The sequence below is a fragment of the Accipiter gentilis genome, chromosome Z (genome assembly GCF_929443795.1).
Source record: "Accipiter gentilis chromosome Z, bAccGen1.1, whole genome shotgun sequence".
Classification (NCBI taxonomy): domain Eukaryota; kingdom Metazoa; phylum Chordata; class Aves; order Accipitriformes; family Accipitridae; genus Astur; species Astur gentilis.
The window spans coordinates 75,407,141-75,421,837 of NC_064919.1; the positions used below are offsets into that span (position 1 = coordinate 75,407,141).

General features: G+C 44.9%; 2 protein-coding genes across 2 annotated transcripts in view; both read left to right on the plus strand.

Annotated features, from left to right (window-relative positions):
• The window catches only part of NADK2 (NAD kinase 2, mitochondrial), a 367,514-nt gene that overhangs the window by 44,139 nt on the left and 308,678 nt on the right, over window positions 1–14,697 (plus strand). The window lies entirely within an intron of this gene.
• LOC126036558 (ran-binding protein 3-like) overlaps window positions 1,056–14,697 on the plus strand; it is a 33,290-nt gene continuing 19,648 nt past the window's right edge. The window contains exons 1-6 of the mRNA XM_049796497.1: window positions 1,056–1,445; window positions 11,108–11,166; window positions 11,437–11,473; window positions 12,104–12,181; window positions 13,267–13,341; window positions 14,204–14,278. Coding sequence (XP_049652454.1) covers window positions 1,196–1,445; window positions 11,108–11,166; window positions 11,437–11,473; window positions 12,104–12,181; window positions 13,267–13,341; window positions 14,204–14,278 — 574 coding nt within the window. The 5' untranslated portion in view covers window positions 1,056–1,195. The remainder of the gene's footprint in view (window positions 1,446–11,107; window positions 11,167–11,436; window positions 11,474–12,103; window positions 12,182–13,266; window positions 13,342–14,203; window positions 14,279–14,697) is intronic.

Consider the following 14,697-nt stretch of genomic DNA (forward strand, 5'->3'; position numbering starts at 1 on the left):
TGGAGGGGACAACAGAGGTCCTCCGCGGTGAAACCACCGAGGAGCGCAGCACCACCGCCCTTTTTAAGGGGTTCGGCTTCGCGGGGGGCATTTTTACGACGCGCTGTGTCTCCACCGGCCGCACAGCGGCTCAGGTCGCGGCGGCGGCGGCGGCGGCCCGGAGGCGTCCTCGGGCAGCCGCTCCCGCCGCCCCCGGCTCCGGCGCCGCCCGCCAAAGCTGCCCGCGGGGCCGCCGTCCTCCGAGCCCGCGGGCTGCCGGCCCCAGCTGCTGCGGCCCACGCCGCGACGGGCCACCGGAGGCAGCTGCCGACCGACCGTCCGCCGACCCTTCCCGGGCTGGAGGCGGCGGCGGACGCCCGCCCGCCGTCCAGCCCTCACAGCCTGGTGAAAGCCCTGCAGCGTCCCTCCTCTCCGTGCCGCCGGGCGGCTGCTGGGATCGCGGCCGGGCGTTCGCGACCCCGGCGGTCTGCGGAGCCGCGGGACAGCGGCTGCAGCAACCCTGGGGGGGGTGGTTCACCGCGACGGGAACCGAGCCAGCCCCGGCCGCGCTTCCCCTCCGTCGCCACGGCCGCGCCCGCCGGCAGCCCGGCCCGGCCCGGCCCACCCTTGCCCCGCCGCCAGCGGGCACCCACAAACCACCCCCTCGGCCGCCAGCCCGCCCCCGCTCGGCGGGAAGCTCCTCACGCCCCTCTCCGCGGAGGGGGCCGCCCGCGGCTGAACTCCCGCCCGCCGCCTTCTCTCAGCCGTCGCCGGTAAAGACGGCGCACGGCCGCTTCCCCGCCCGCCCTCTTATGTTAATCGGCCGGGCTTTACATATCCCCTCCCAACGCCCGGCCCCCGCCAAGAGCTTGCCCCGAGCTGTCAGGGCAGCAGCGGCGGGCCCTCACTCCCCCGCCGGCTCCGCCGCCGCCGCTGCAGCCTCCGGCTCCGGCTCCGGCTCCGGCTTCGCGCTGCCCGGCGGGCAGTGTCCCCCCGCGGCCCCGGCCGTTCCCCTCCGGTGGCGGCTGCGAGGGCTGCTCGTCGCGGGGCCTCGCCTGACTAGTCGTGAGGGGGGGGTGGCCTAGGCAGCAGCTAATGAGACCAAATCCAAAGCTCCAGACTCAGCTGCATCATACATACCTACGTAACTGCATACATATATACATATATATATATATATATATAAAAAAAAAGTAGTACTTCCGAGAACCTCATAATGAGAAACCAGCCAATTCCTGCTTGCAAAGGGAATGTTCTACATGCAGGTACACGGCGCTCCTGTGCAGGCTGCGGCGGTTCCGTCAGATCCCGGCACGATGCGAAAGCCCAGCCGGGCCTCCCCGAAAGGCCAGACCGGCCCAGTGACCGCTGGGCTCCGCACCAAGCTGCTCGCCCGCAAGAACAGACGGCCCGCAGGTCCGGCTCCCGCAGCGGAAGGTTCAATCCCAAGGAGGAATGCCGCACAGGTAGGTTTTGCTGGGTAACGTTTTTGGAGCGTCTCCTCTGTTCCCCCTGCAAGGAGGTTTCTGGAGAACGGGATGAACACAGAGAACGTGCCCGTTGGGTAACAGCGTTGTGGGTGATGCAGAGCAAGAGCTCGGCTGGCTGTAGGTTCTTTGCTGCAGGTTTTTAGTGGTAATCTGCCAGGCATCTCCGATTTGTGTTTTAGTTGAAGGAAAGACACGGCCAGGTAGTGTACGCTTGGGGTTTTACTTGCAGAGCACCCCAGAGTGGTCTCTCCATCTTTGACCCCCCCTGTTGTTTCAGCTTTCCGCAGCTTTCCAAAAGGCCGGCCCTGGCAGCGGGTGGGAAGAGCGCTCGCTTCCCTGGCTGTTCCTCCCTGCCCGGCACACCTGGGCAGGGAGAGCGAAAGGGGCCCAGCCTGGCTCCCCCGCGAGGAGCCTGACTACAGAGGCGGCCAGCAGAATCCTTTCTCACCTCGGTAGTGAGGAGGGCCAAGAATTGAGAATGATTTATGTGAGCTTGTGATGGTAACATTTCCTAAGAGGATGCACAAAGAAACAAGGGCTAATAGCAAGGATATTTTGCAGGTGATGCCACCAACCGTTTTTTTTACCACGCAGGCTGACGAATGAACCCAAAACAGCAAAAGGAGGCATGCGCTTTCAAGGTCTAAACCTGATGCTAGGACTGATGCAGTTTAGAGCGCTTGGGCTAATTTATGAGTCAACCAGCCTTTCAGCTTGTGCTTAGTGTTGAGCACACCTAGTCCAACTTACAGGCCTAAAATTTAAGGGGGTGTGAGCGTTGTTGGATCACGGCTTGATTACCTGTGTAGTTCAACCTCTGCACAAAATCCCCGAGTGTTACTTCCATGCTACTTTGTAGGGATTTATGAAATTTAATATTGGTACAATGCCCTGAAAATGGTAAAGCTTTATATGCCTATGAATTTTACTGCCGTTCCATTGAGTATTTTACAGGCTTTTCTGATATATTAAAAATGCTGAGTGCTGGCTTGTTGGAAGTTTCAGTGCTTGGGAAACAAGTTTTGGTTCCATACTTTGGCACAGCCCTGCTGATCTAGTGACACGGTTACTTCTGTCATTGCATCACTGCTAGAATTACATTATAGTGATGAGACTCCCAAAAATACTTTCTTCACTCCAGCGTTTGAAATAAAGCCAAGTAGGTTTCATTTCTCTCAGGAATTGTGTTAAAGTGTTGGCTGGGGCAGGGGTTTTTTCGTTGTAATGCCTATTTATGTCTTGCCCGTACAAAGATGAGGACTGTGCTTTACGGAGATAAATGGGTGTGATATATGCTGTATTTATAAACACTTTTGCAGGCTGTCAGCTGAGTTTCCATGGCTAAAGAGAAGTGTGTTCATTTTCCAATCTCATATGGCATGCTGTAAACCCGCAGTGGAAGCTAGGAGTAGTAAATGGAATCTGGGGGTAAAAGAACCCTTTCCACACTGATAAGAAAACTGTAGTTAGAATCTGTAGCATTGCGAAGAGTGGCTGAAGAGAGGCTGAACGGGCCGTAAAAAGTTAAGGCTGATTCTGCACAGCTGTGCCTGGGTGAAGAATCCTTGCTCCCATAACTGGTCTCACTAAGGACAGTGAAATTATTTATGTGGGTTATGAACTATTTGCATGGCAAAGAACGTGCAAGACGGGAGCCTTAGCAGTACAGTTAAGCTGTCCTAGGAGAAATCCTTCCAGGAGTTTTATTTTGCAATAGTCAGTTGGGTGAACTTTTCCTTTCCTCTTTCCGAGTACGATGAAACGTCTTTGATGATGCACCCTCTGTTGATCCAAACAGGGATATGTGAAGTTATTTATCAGTTCCCCAAACAGTATTTACAAGATGCCATCCAAACCCAAGATAAGCAACGTACTCTTTGTATTTAATACAGTGTTTGAGCTGCATGCAGTGCTGTGTTCAGTAGTCTCTTCATGGGCCACTGAAGTACAGTCACTTCTGTAGCAATCACAGCCAGGTGGCCAAATGTCTGTTGTGTAGGTTTGAGTTCTCTAGAAAGAAAATTCTCAAGAATGTTGTTTTTCAGAAAATGAAAGGCTTTGTCCAAAATTTCATCTCAATATGTTTGAAGGACTTTATTTTAATAATGCTGAAACTATTTCTTCTCATAAAACAGTTCCGCGTGGTTTTGGACCAATTATTCAGAACAATTTCTATTGAACATTTTTGGAAAATCAGGATTCATGAGAACTTGTTGCAAATTTATTGATCCAATGACACTCTTCAATAGAAGAGTATTCTAAAAGAAAAAAATTCAATTAGCTTACAAGCCTGGAAATATGACTAAGATACTGAACTTAAAAATTTGTGGCCTGTATAGCAACATGCGTCTCTGCGTATGGAGAACTCTTCTGATTAGCATTGAAAATTTGACCAGATTAGAATTTAATTTGATTTATGACTCTGTTTATTTTCCCATTTTGTTTTTAGTGGTTATTGATTTACAAAACCTACCATGTACGTATACTGGATTTAGATGCATATTAATTAATCAAGCTTATTTCACAGTGTCTTCGCAAAAAACCCCAAAACCCCGAACGGTAAATTTGCTTGGAAAATCCTGCCATCTTGGCATTAGAACTGATACTAATTTTTAATGGAGTTGTCCTAGAAAGTACTGAATATGCTTCATAAGCAGAAATCAAAAGTGTGAAGGGTAATAAACGAGAACCTGAAAGTAGCTTTCCAGGTCCATATTTAGAGCCTTAAATAAGTGACCTGAATTTCCAAAGGTGCTGAGCAGCCAGTCATGCATGTGAATTCCACCTGAGTTCTCAACTGCTCAGCGCTTCCACAAACAGACCTGTTACTCGGGGTCAGCAATTCAAAATTTTTAAAAAGCTTTTTCTGTATCTCTTAAAGTTGGCCAATTTTATTAAGTTGGGTGCCTAAAGTACTGCTCTAGGACATCCCCATTTTGCCTTATGTCACCTTCATTATTTAAGTTTTGGCAGAGGAAAGCCTGGCTTACGTAGCGAGGTCACTGAGGGACCCGAGAAGTTGGCTGGCAGCCTTGCCACACTCTCGCTTGGCTGTGAACTGACTCTGTTTTATGTTGCGATGTTCAGTATTTAGGAAACAGAAACCGCGGTTCTACTGCAGGTTTGGCAAATCCTGTTCTTAGCCAGAAGGTTTTTACTATTTTTTCACCTCTTTTTAGATGAAAATGGGGCATCTCTGGAAATACTGACAGATGTCTTTTTTGTATCAAAACCCAGACACAATATTTAACCGTGAGCCTGAGCTTGGATAGCAAAGTATTCTGTTAATTTATCCTACTGCGTATTTTCGCTGTGTGTATTTCTCTTCTGCCTGTTATTGCAGTTTATCTTGCGTATAAGTAGTTTTCTGTGGTTTTGCAGCATATTGAACAGAAATTGGTCATATTAGTACATAGTTTATCTCTGATGCTCCTTGAGACAACATGTTAAGGGACAGATCATCAGCTAGCATAGTCAAAATAATTCCTTTTTTTTTTTTTTTAACGTGACGATACAAATTTCTGGATCCATGTCTTCCACTTACATGCTAGTCCATTGTTGCCTTCTTCACTTGCCACAAAATACGAGGCACAATATTTTGTCTTAGTGTTTTTTTCAAGTAATAGCTGTAAACAGCATATATATTCATAAATAGCAGAGGCAACACTCTCCCTTGGTTTTTTTTCCTTAGTATTTTAGTATTGTGAAACTACCTCTGGGGATGTCGGAACTAAAGTCACAGTAAACCTACTTTTCTTCTTAACATCTTCCGCAATTACGTGTTCCTGTTGAATGCAAAACAAACAAAACGGCAATGTTATGTGCAAGAATTTGTTGTTATTTCTTAACTTTATTTGGTGTGAGTTCTGTGACTTGGCAACCATCAATCTAAGCAGTAACATAAAAATGCAGTAGTGTTCTGCTTTTATTTTTGCAAATTATAGCAGTAATATACAAAGCTAGTAAAATTCATGCTATAGGGTATTAGAGTGCAGAAACTTGCTAATACTATGTCGTAGCCTTATCTTTTGACAGGATAAAATTATAATCTGATTATAAAATTTCATGTAGTAGTTTTTGTGTTGTGTAACACTTACTAGGATGTTGTGAGGGAAAGCTAGATGCAGTTAAAGGTTTTGTAAGTCAGTGACATTGCTTGGAGATGATATAATTTTCCAGCATCTTATTCTATTTGAGAAAATGATCTTTGATTAAGAAGGTATTTTCTTTCTTTCCTTTTTTTTTTTTTTTTTTAATTTTTTTTACCGTGTAAAAGTAGAAAATTGTAGTTTCTGTTTCAGAATTAAAAGTTTTCCTATGAGGTGCAAATGGGATTGCTACAAAACCCAAAGAGGTTCAAGTTGTTACTTTAATTTAAGGAATTATGACAAAAACGTCATTTTTTACAAGTCAGCTTTTGTTATCAGTGTTAGATCTTTGTTGGCAGTTATGAACTACCAGGTGGGGTTTTTTTCAGGTTTAGTGTGAAGGATTCAGTTTTGTAGGTAAGCCAATCTGAAATACCTGATTGCAGGATTGGTAGTAAAGAGCTATACAAATAATATATAAAGTTGTGGGAAAAGTAGAAGCTCAGGCAAAATCCATTGGATTGGCATTAGGCCTTTATGGAAATTCTCTGGATGAAACTGTTGAAAGAAACAACAGAGACATGAGAATCCTGCCCCCTAACTCGTCAGTGGCACTCAATTGACAAATAGAATAAAAAATGCCTACTGCCAGCTCTGTGGTGAAATATTTAAATTACAGGTTTTCGTATGACTTTCAGTGGACCCTAGTTAAAAACTTTAATACAAAGTAGAAAAGCAGAACACCATGTAAAGTGTATAACCTTACATTTGGTAAGGTACTAGGTTAATTTACTGGAAAAGTAGTTACAGCTTGCTTCAACGCTGACTGTCTAGTCCCTGAAGAAGGTATTGTCCAGTCACTGAGCAAGAATTTGAAAATCCAGGTGAAGTTGCATACCTCTGACACCACAGAAAGCCCAATTGCTTAAATAGTTACTCAGTTTTGTAATGAGCTCAAAGGGATCACTAATCAATGAAATTGATTTGAACAGAACGCAAATTTGAATGAGAAAATGAGTTTCTGTACTTCCTTTCTGTAATAGTATACGTTGCTAAGACTGGAAGAGGAAAATAGGATTGACGTGTAAGAACCGTAATTGCCGTCAAACACCGATGCCTGCATTTTGGCACTTTAATGCGTATGAAAATCGGTTTGATTTTTAGGTTTGATGGGCCCTCACAGCCTCTCATTGGAGTCAGCCATCCCGAGTGATGTGAAACCTTCTACTGTTATGTTTTATAGTTGTGGGTTCCTAGCCCTATTTTTCGATAGGAAAATGTGAAAGTATTTGCCATGAATATGAGTTAAGATGCTTTCTGACTTCTGGCAAGTTTGGTGGTGGTGAAGATGCAACAGAATTGATTTTCTTTTGACTCTGAAAATGTCAAAATTAACTGTTTAAAAGTCAGAAGCAAAAAACTTTTATTGAGGTCACAAATTCCTGTCTTATCCTCTTAAAGGTTTGAGTTTGTTTTGCTTTGCACTGTCAGCCACTCTTGACATATAGCTTCAGGCATACGACTGCCTGAAGATTGGAGAGAGATTTGGGCTCATCTTTTCTCCACTGGGCCCTTAGCCCTCACAGGATCGTCCTCTGGGCAAGACGGAGCAATAACAACAAGAACTCTAAAATTTTCAAAACCATCAGCGTCCCGCTTATTCTTTAACATATACGTTTTGTGAAGTTTCTACAGCTTTAGGAGAAGCAATAGCAGTAAAAGTGAAGGGTGGTGTGTCGCAGCAAAGGCTGAAGGACCCCCACACCTCATGGACAATGCTGGCTTTTGGGACGCGAGCAAAGTTGGTGAAAGCAATTTTACAGCCTTTCTTGCATGTCATTCTGACCAGTGCTTCCCGGGCTTGGGCGGCAGCCAGCGATCACTTTTCCCCAAATGCACCTCTGCAATTTTCTTTCAAACGGAACTCGGTAAATGCAGTCTCCGTCGGGGCATACCATCACTTGCCGGTTGCCTTGCACGTACCGCGCGAGGCAGAGCGCCGAGCAGGGCGGCAGAGCCCACGCGGGCCGAGCCGTGCTGAGCTGATCCGAGCCGAGGCGAGCCGAGCCGATCTGATCCGATCCGAGCCAAGCCGATCCGATCCGATCCGGTCCGATCCGAGCCAAGCGGCGCAGGCAGCAGGCCTGAGCGGCGGGTGCCGTTCGCAGCACGGCGCGGAGGTCGGAGCACGTTTGGTGGTGCTTCTGCCCGGGGCGCGAGGCCGGAGGCAGGGAGGCCGTGCAGGCGAGGTCTCAAACAAGGGAACCCGGCGCTTCTGATGTGTCTCCAAATGTGAGGCCAGGACCCTTCGAGTTCAGCGGCGTCAGGGGAACGCTCGTGAGGGACAGAGAGCCCCACCCGTGGTGGTTACTGACGGGCGGACAGACAGACAGACGGGTCCTGGTGATGGCTGACAGACGGCTCCTGTGCCCGGACTCTTGGCTGAGGCTGGCGGGCGAGTCCAGCCTCTGCAGCCAGGGGCGGCCAGCCCACTTGGCAGGTTTTTCTGGTCGTTTTTCCAACAGCCCCTCTCACCCACAAGTACCGAGCTGCTGGGGACTGGAGCGGCCCAGTCTCAACCGGGCGCTAGCCAGCCTGTGCCCGCCCGTGTCCCGCCGGTGAGGGTGAGGAGGAGGAGGAGGAGGAGGAGGAGGAGAGGCGGGCGGCTCCATGCCGCCCCGTTCCCCCTCGCCGGGGCCGCCGGGGTCGCCGGGGCCGCCGCCGCCGCCGCCGCCGCGGGAGGGGGGTGCGGAGGCGCCTCTCCTGCTGCCCGCAGGCGGCCGTGCGGCCTGTCGGCGGCGGCGGCCTCGGAGTGGGAAAAGGAAGGCGAGGACGGCGGAGTTGCCTCCCGGGGTTAAAACCAGCGCGCTGGCACGGCGGTGGCCGCTCCTTGGTGGCCGGCCTCGTCCGAGGGCCGCGGGTAATCCCGCCTCGCCGCCTCGGTGGCCGCCGGCTGCAGGTGTCTCGGGCCTGCGTGCCTGGGAGGTTTAGAACGTAGGGGGGAGTCGAGGCATAGGATCCATCCATAGTTATAGGACACATGCATAGTTAACGCGAACACGCCTGGGAAGGTCGTCCTGTGGGTGGCCCGATTGAGGAGTGAAGGTCTTACGGATGAGCTACAGGGAATGCTGCTCAGGAATTACAAAAAAGGTTTTCTTCGTCTGGGTAGAAGCAATACAGAACCGCAAAAACGATAAATAACCGTGGCAGCGTCAGCAGCCTCTGACTACGTCTGCAGACGGAAGGAAAGTTTCCCCTTGCGCTCAAAAGCGGTCGATGTGGTACGTCTTTTGTATCTAGCGCAATATCAAAATAGGAATATTTCTCTGTAAGAGCTACCATTATACCCTAGCTTCACATGTTGCTGTTGGTGATCAACCAGTTACCAGTTTTTCTAGAGGAGCTTCTGGGTTTTTTGAAACTATTACAGGAATTCTGTTGTTGTTTAAATTGTAGTGAGCTTTCCTAATTCCTTCAAACTCCCTGCAGCCTTTTAGCTCCAGCAAAAGTTCACTCTGTGGTAGAAGGGCAGTTCCCTTTTCACAGCAATTCACTCTTTGCTAACTCCATGCTTTGGAGCAGTAAATCTACTTTTAGAAATAGTGCTAGCTTCTGAGCTTTGAGAGGTAGGTACTGTGGAGAATATGGAGGGTTCTGTAGTCATACTTTTTTGTATTTTTCCTTTATTCAATAGAATACAAGACTTTTTTGTTTGTTTGTTTTGTTTTGTTTTGTTTTTAAGGAGACCGGAAAAAAGGCTGTTATACTGAATAAAACACGTTTCGGTGAAATACTATAGTTTATGTGTGCCACTCCCCTCTAGTGAGTAGAAATGGAATTACCCCATCTCATGCGATGCTATGGTCCCCCAGCTGCAACCAGATTATGGAAATTTTCTTCAACTTTCAGTCACAGAGAGTTACCTTTTTTGGAGTTGAACAATATGAACTTTTTTCTGCTTTCTCTATTAAGGACAAAGCAGATCTGCATTGCAAAGCATGCCAGGTTTGCTAAAATCAGTCATTTGTGCACACATAATGCCCAAATAAATGCAAAATGAACCTCAACAACAGCAAAACTGTATTAGTTTTTACTGCTGTGTCTGTATATCACTGGATTTGAGTAACAGGTTCATGCTTCTTGCCCCAGGTTACATACACACATTTATTTTAAAAATGTTTCCTTTTTTCTTGATTGTTGAATATATATATTTATACAGTAATTTTAAAACCTCCATGACAGGTTGATACTTGCTTTATTAAACCTTTAAGCGATTGATACCAATGCTGGAGTGGTTTGGTCACAGATGGATGTGGCAGCCAAGATAAAAACGTCACTCCGTGTATTTTCCCACCGACGTTTTTGTCGAACAGGTAAATATTCTACTATAAAACAGAGGAAAAAGATGGTGTGTACATGATAAATATTCTGTCAGCCGTCAGTTAACAAGATATCAAGTGTGGGATTTCTCTGGCCAAAGGCCAGTCATATATAGCTCAGTAGTCACCCTAGCCTGTCCTTATCACCCATAGAGAGAAATACATGCATTTCATTCTTCTTCATTCGTTCATCTCTCAACGTACACAGCTAAAAGATGCTCGTGCTCAGAAGCTGATTGTTTCTATTGACTACACGTTACAGACAGCTCAAGCTAGCATGAGGTGAATCCTGTATGTGGTGGTCTAAAAAAATCTATTTGTGTCTGCTGCTTTGCTCATTAATTGTGCCATTTATTGGCATAATAAATGTGTCATTAATTGGTGGTATTGCTGAAAACAACTTCTGCTTTCACACTGACAACCGAAGTTAGCCCATTCGAGTTGCAGAGGCTGTGAAGGTCTCATTCTTTCAAAGTAAGTAGCCCAAAGAAGTCATGTAAGATGTAGAAGCAGTGAACCCTAAATCAACATAAAATTTGATGTGAGGCAACTGTATGCTGAAATATGTTTCATAGAAAAAAACCCCAAGACATGGATCCAAAGTTGTTTTCAGTCATACCTAAGAAATGCAGAGGTATGCCCGAGAGCGGAATTTGCTCTATAGAACTTGATGTTTATATGTCATACTCACACATTAAAACTGACACTAGGCATTCACTTACATGAAGCCTAAAGAATGGCAAGCGTGTGCATGTAGCTGAGAGGCCAATGTAACACCTTTCCTTGCTTTCCTTTTGGGATCATTTTGCATGTCATGTCCTTGCAGTTTTCTGAGAGCAAAAGCTGCAGTTTACCCTTGTGCTTAAGGGATGGCAGATGTTGTTTGTAAAGGCTAAAAGTACTTTTTTGTTCTTTTTAACTAAAAGAAGTGCGAAATAGTATGAGGCCAAATCCTGTGGCATGTAGTGAGGCAAAACTCACACTGGAATTTGAGGACTCATCTTTATTTTTATTTCTGGACCGTGCTGTACATCATTGCAGCTCTATATTTTCTTCCTTTGTTACAAAAGGATAAAGTCCTGTTTGTTACTGTACAGCACTTTGCGAACTGGTTGAGAAGTGCTATTACAGAACTGTTATGACATGTTATTACTCTTCCCTTTTCCAGAGAGATCAGTGCTTGCCCAGCCAACATTTTTTTTTGAAAAGAAGGACCGTCCTTTGAAGGTAAAAAGCTTTTTTTTTTTTTTTTTTCCCCCCTAATTGAGAAAAAATGCTGAGAAATGAGAATTCTGTAGACAGCAATCCTAGCAGTAATAAAAGATTTTAGCCCAGGTTAAGACTTGTAATAAATGGTCTCAGAACAGGGAAGAGTAGAAACTAGAAACAAGACTGCTTTCAATGCATGTGTGCTGGATTGATATACTTTGTGTCCTGGTCTAGAAAATGGCTGTTCTGTTCTCCTTGACCTTCCCATGCTTGTATTTTTTTTTCCAGCGGCCTGCAGAAGACCTGGTTTGCAAAGCTGACAATGGTAATAACCACCTCATTGAAACAGTATAATAATGCCCTGGGTTATTCTTAGGTCTGACTGTTGCCTGTGAATATAGTGTTCGGACCCTTACTTTGTATGAGCAGGGACAGATCGCTTGAGCAGGGACAAATTGCTGTTAGTAGACTAAGGCTATGTGGGTTGTAGAGTCACCTGCCATGTCCTAATATATATGTCCCTGTCTTACCTCAAGAATTCTTCCATCTTACCTCTCATGTTTACCAGAAAGTCAAAATCCAGAAGCCCTGAAAAGTGGCCAAGTATGTTCATCAGCTGTATGGGTTCCTATTTGCCCTTTTCTATTTGTTTAGGCTACATTATCATGTAAGTTAATATGCTTAATGTCTTCTGAGCCTGTGGGCTATGAACTGATTCTAAGTCCTTGATTTAAGTTCCCTGAACCTAGTGGAAATAAAGAAGACTCCCTAGGCCTTTGTGCCAGGTGTTGACTGAGATTCCAAAGCCCTCGTGCTCTTAGGTACTGCCTTAAAGCTGTTCATGTAAGTCATTCCTAGAATTCATTGTGTTCAGGTTTTAATTTCGTATCATAACATTGTGCTGAAATCTCCTGCCAGTCTGTCCCTGCAGAACGTTATATGTACTTTTCTCTAGATTTCATTAGTTGTTCCAGAAAGCGTGCAAGATCATCATCTTTTACTTTGCGGAAGTCTGACTCTCAGTCTAACACAGGTATGATGTTTAGCTACAGTCATGTTTTAATTACTATAGTTCTGTATTCTCATCTGGTAAAGAAGAGAAGGAATTTTACTGTCTAAGAAAAGCTTCTGGACTGTAGAAATGCTGCAAGTCATGAAAACTTAAACATTGATATAAACTTGCTGGTAATTTCCAATAAATCCCTTTTTAAGTAAAAATATATTCATTTTCCGTACTAACATAATACAACATAAAGTAGTGAAAAACTTGTACATTTCATATTGTTTCCTTGAATTGCTCACACAGTCAAGGGAGGAGGAGGGCTGGAAAGGAATGAGATTCCCCGGTTTGTGGAAGAGATCAGTGTTCCTTGGGCAATCCCTGAAAATGTAAAGCAGTTTCCAGAAGGGCCCCTCCTTTCATTCAGCCAACAGCTCACCTGGAAGGCTCTTTAAGGACTATGTAGTGCTTCCATGGGAAATGCACACAAGTCACTGAGGCGCCTCTGCAGAAGGGCTGATCTGGTTTTTACAGCGTTTATTTAACATACAGATGGGACCAGAAAGTTATTTCTGAATTCAGGCATTCATATGTGTACACTGTATTTTGTTTTATGTAGTCCTGTGACATACCTGAATGTAGCTATGAGGCTTTAAGAGAACCTAAGTTTGGTTTACTCTGAAAATTATACTGAGATCATACACAAAAAATCATAGATATGGTAGAAATGTTAGAGTATGCCTATACCAAAAAACAAAGCGGGGTATAGGAGGAAGCTTGAGTGATTGACCTCTTGATTGTCCACACTGCTTAATTGATAGCTAACTCTCTGCTTCTGTTTTGAACCTCCCAAACTAGCAGTCTCCAAGACAGAGCTGTTACAGAGTGGACTAGCTGTAAGTAGCGTGCCTAAGCCAGGCTGTGCTGCTTGGCCTCAGAGACCTCTCTGATTCAGCAGCACAGGCATAACCTAACAGTGTACTTCAGAAAGCTGGTAGTTAGCAGGTAATAATTTATTCTACTGCCAATGAAGGCATGACATCAAATTGGCTAACCTTAAAATTAATCTTCTTTTTTTCCTCCGAGCAAATGATAATTTGAGTCTTTTATCCTTTCAGATACAACTGTCGCTCAGAAAAGAGGGAGATCATCTTCCTTTACCATCCTTCCTACTTTCCCTCCCTCCCAGCCAGGTAACTGAAAAAACCCCAAACAAAACCAATAAACATTTATGTAGAAAAGCAGGTATTAGCTAAAATAAAAAGGTGTACAGAAATGCTTTTTCTGCAGGACAGAGCTGGGGTGCATTGGACTAGTCTGGTATTTGGACAGAAGAAAGGAATGTTTTAGGAGGAGGACTGGCAGTTCAATAGAAGAAATGTTTTATGTGTTTCCCAAATGTTTTACAGGTCCTTGGCAGGCATTGGCATAAAGGATTTCTAAACAATCTTAAGAGGACACAAGATTGTTTTAGCAGCACACCGTGCCCTTTTTGCAATGAAAAAGTTGTGCTTATCTTGTGTCATTTTACAGGATGTGGTACATGGTTGCCATCACTTTCTGGCTGGTGTTTGCTATCTTGATTAAAATGGTGAAAGCATCAGTCGTGCACCACCATCATTATAGTAAGTTATGAAAGCCTTTTTAGCAGAACAGGGCAGGGCACATTTATTTATTCCCATGTTCTTGGGCGTCATTTACTTATCTTAAAAATGCCTAAGACTGAACCAGATAGCATTGCCATTTCAATAGCTTTTGCAAACCAGCAGCACCTGGTTTTCAAAGCTGTCGAAGGATTTTATGAATTTAAAACATCCATTAGTATCCAAAGATTTCTGTCTCTGACATAGCCAGAAAAGCCATGGTGCTTTCTGTGCCTAAGTCTACCCACCTGTAAAATGGAGACAGTAACAGTTATCTCAGAGATCTTGTTTAGATTAATAGGTTTGAATATTGCTCATGTACTACCAAAATAGGAAGGGGTTACAGAGATGTGAATTAATAATTCAAATTTGTTACTACTCACTATTAAAGTTTAAATTCCTTGTTCTGTAGTAAAGAAGAATAACATATTCATGACCTCAGCTCTTCTTCAAAGAAACCCTGACTTGATCAGAAGTACAAAAGAAGGTAACTGTCAATGCAATATTTATTCACTGTACTTCCACAAAGGCATTCTTAACAGACCAAGAAGACATAAAAATGACAACTCTTCTCTATGCTGAGTGATAGGCTAAGAATCTTTGTGACATAAGTTATTTGTTTGACAGTGTAAATATCCTGTGAGCTCTGTTCTGAGCCGCTGCTCTGACTACTCAATTCCTGAGTGGACTGAATATAACCTTGAATAGTGAAATTCCACATTCCTAACTGAATAACTCTGCTCCTGGAGAGGGTAGTGAAGAACCGTCTTGGCGTCTGCAGGTGCAGGATTAAATTTGAAATAGCAGAAGACAGATCTAACACAAAGCAGTAAATATAAGTATAAATATAAACACGTATTTAAATACATAAATACAAATATATTTTATACATCTAAACAACTATTT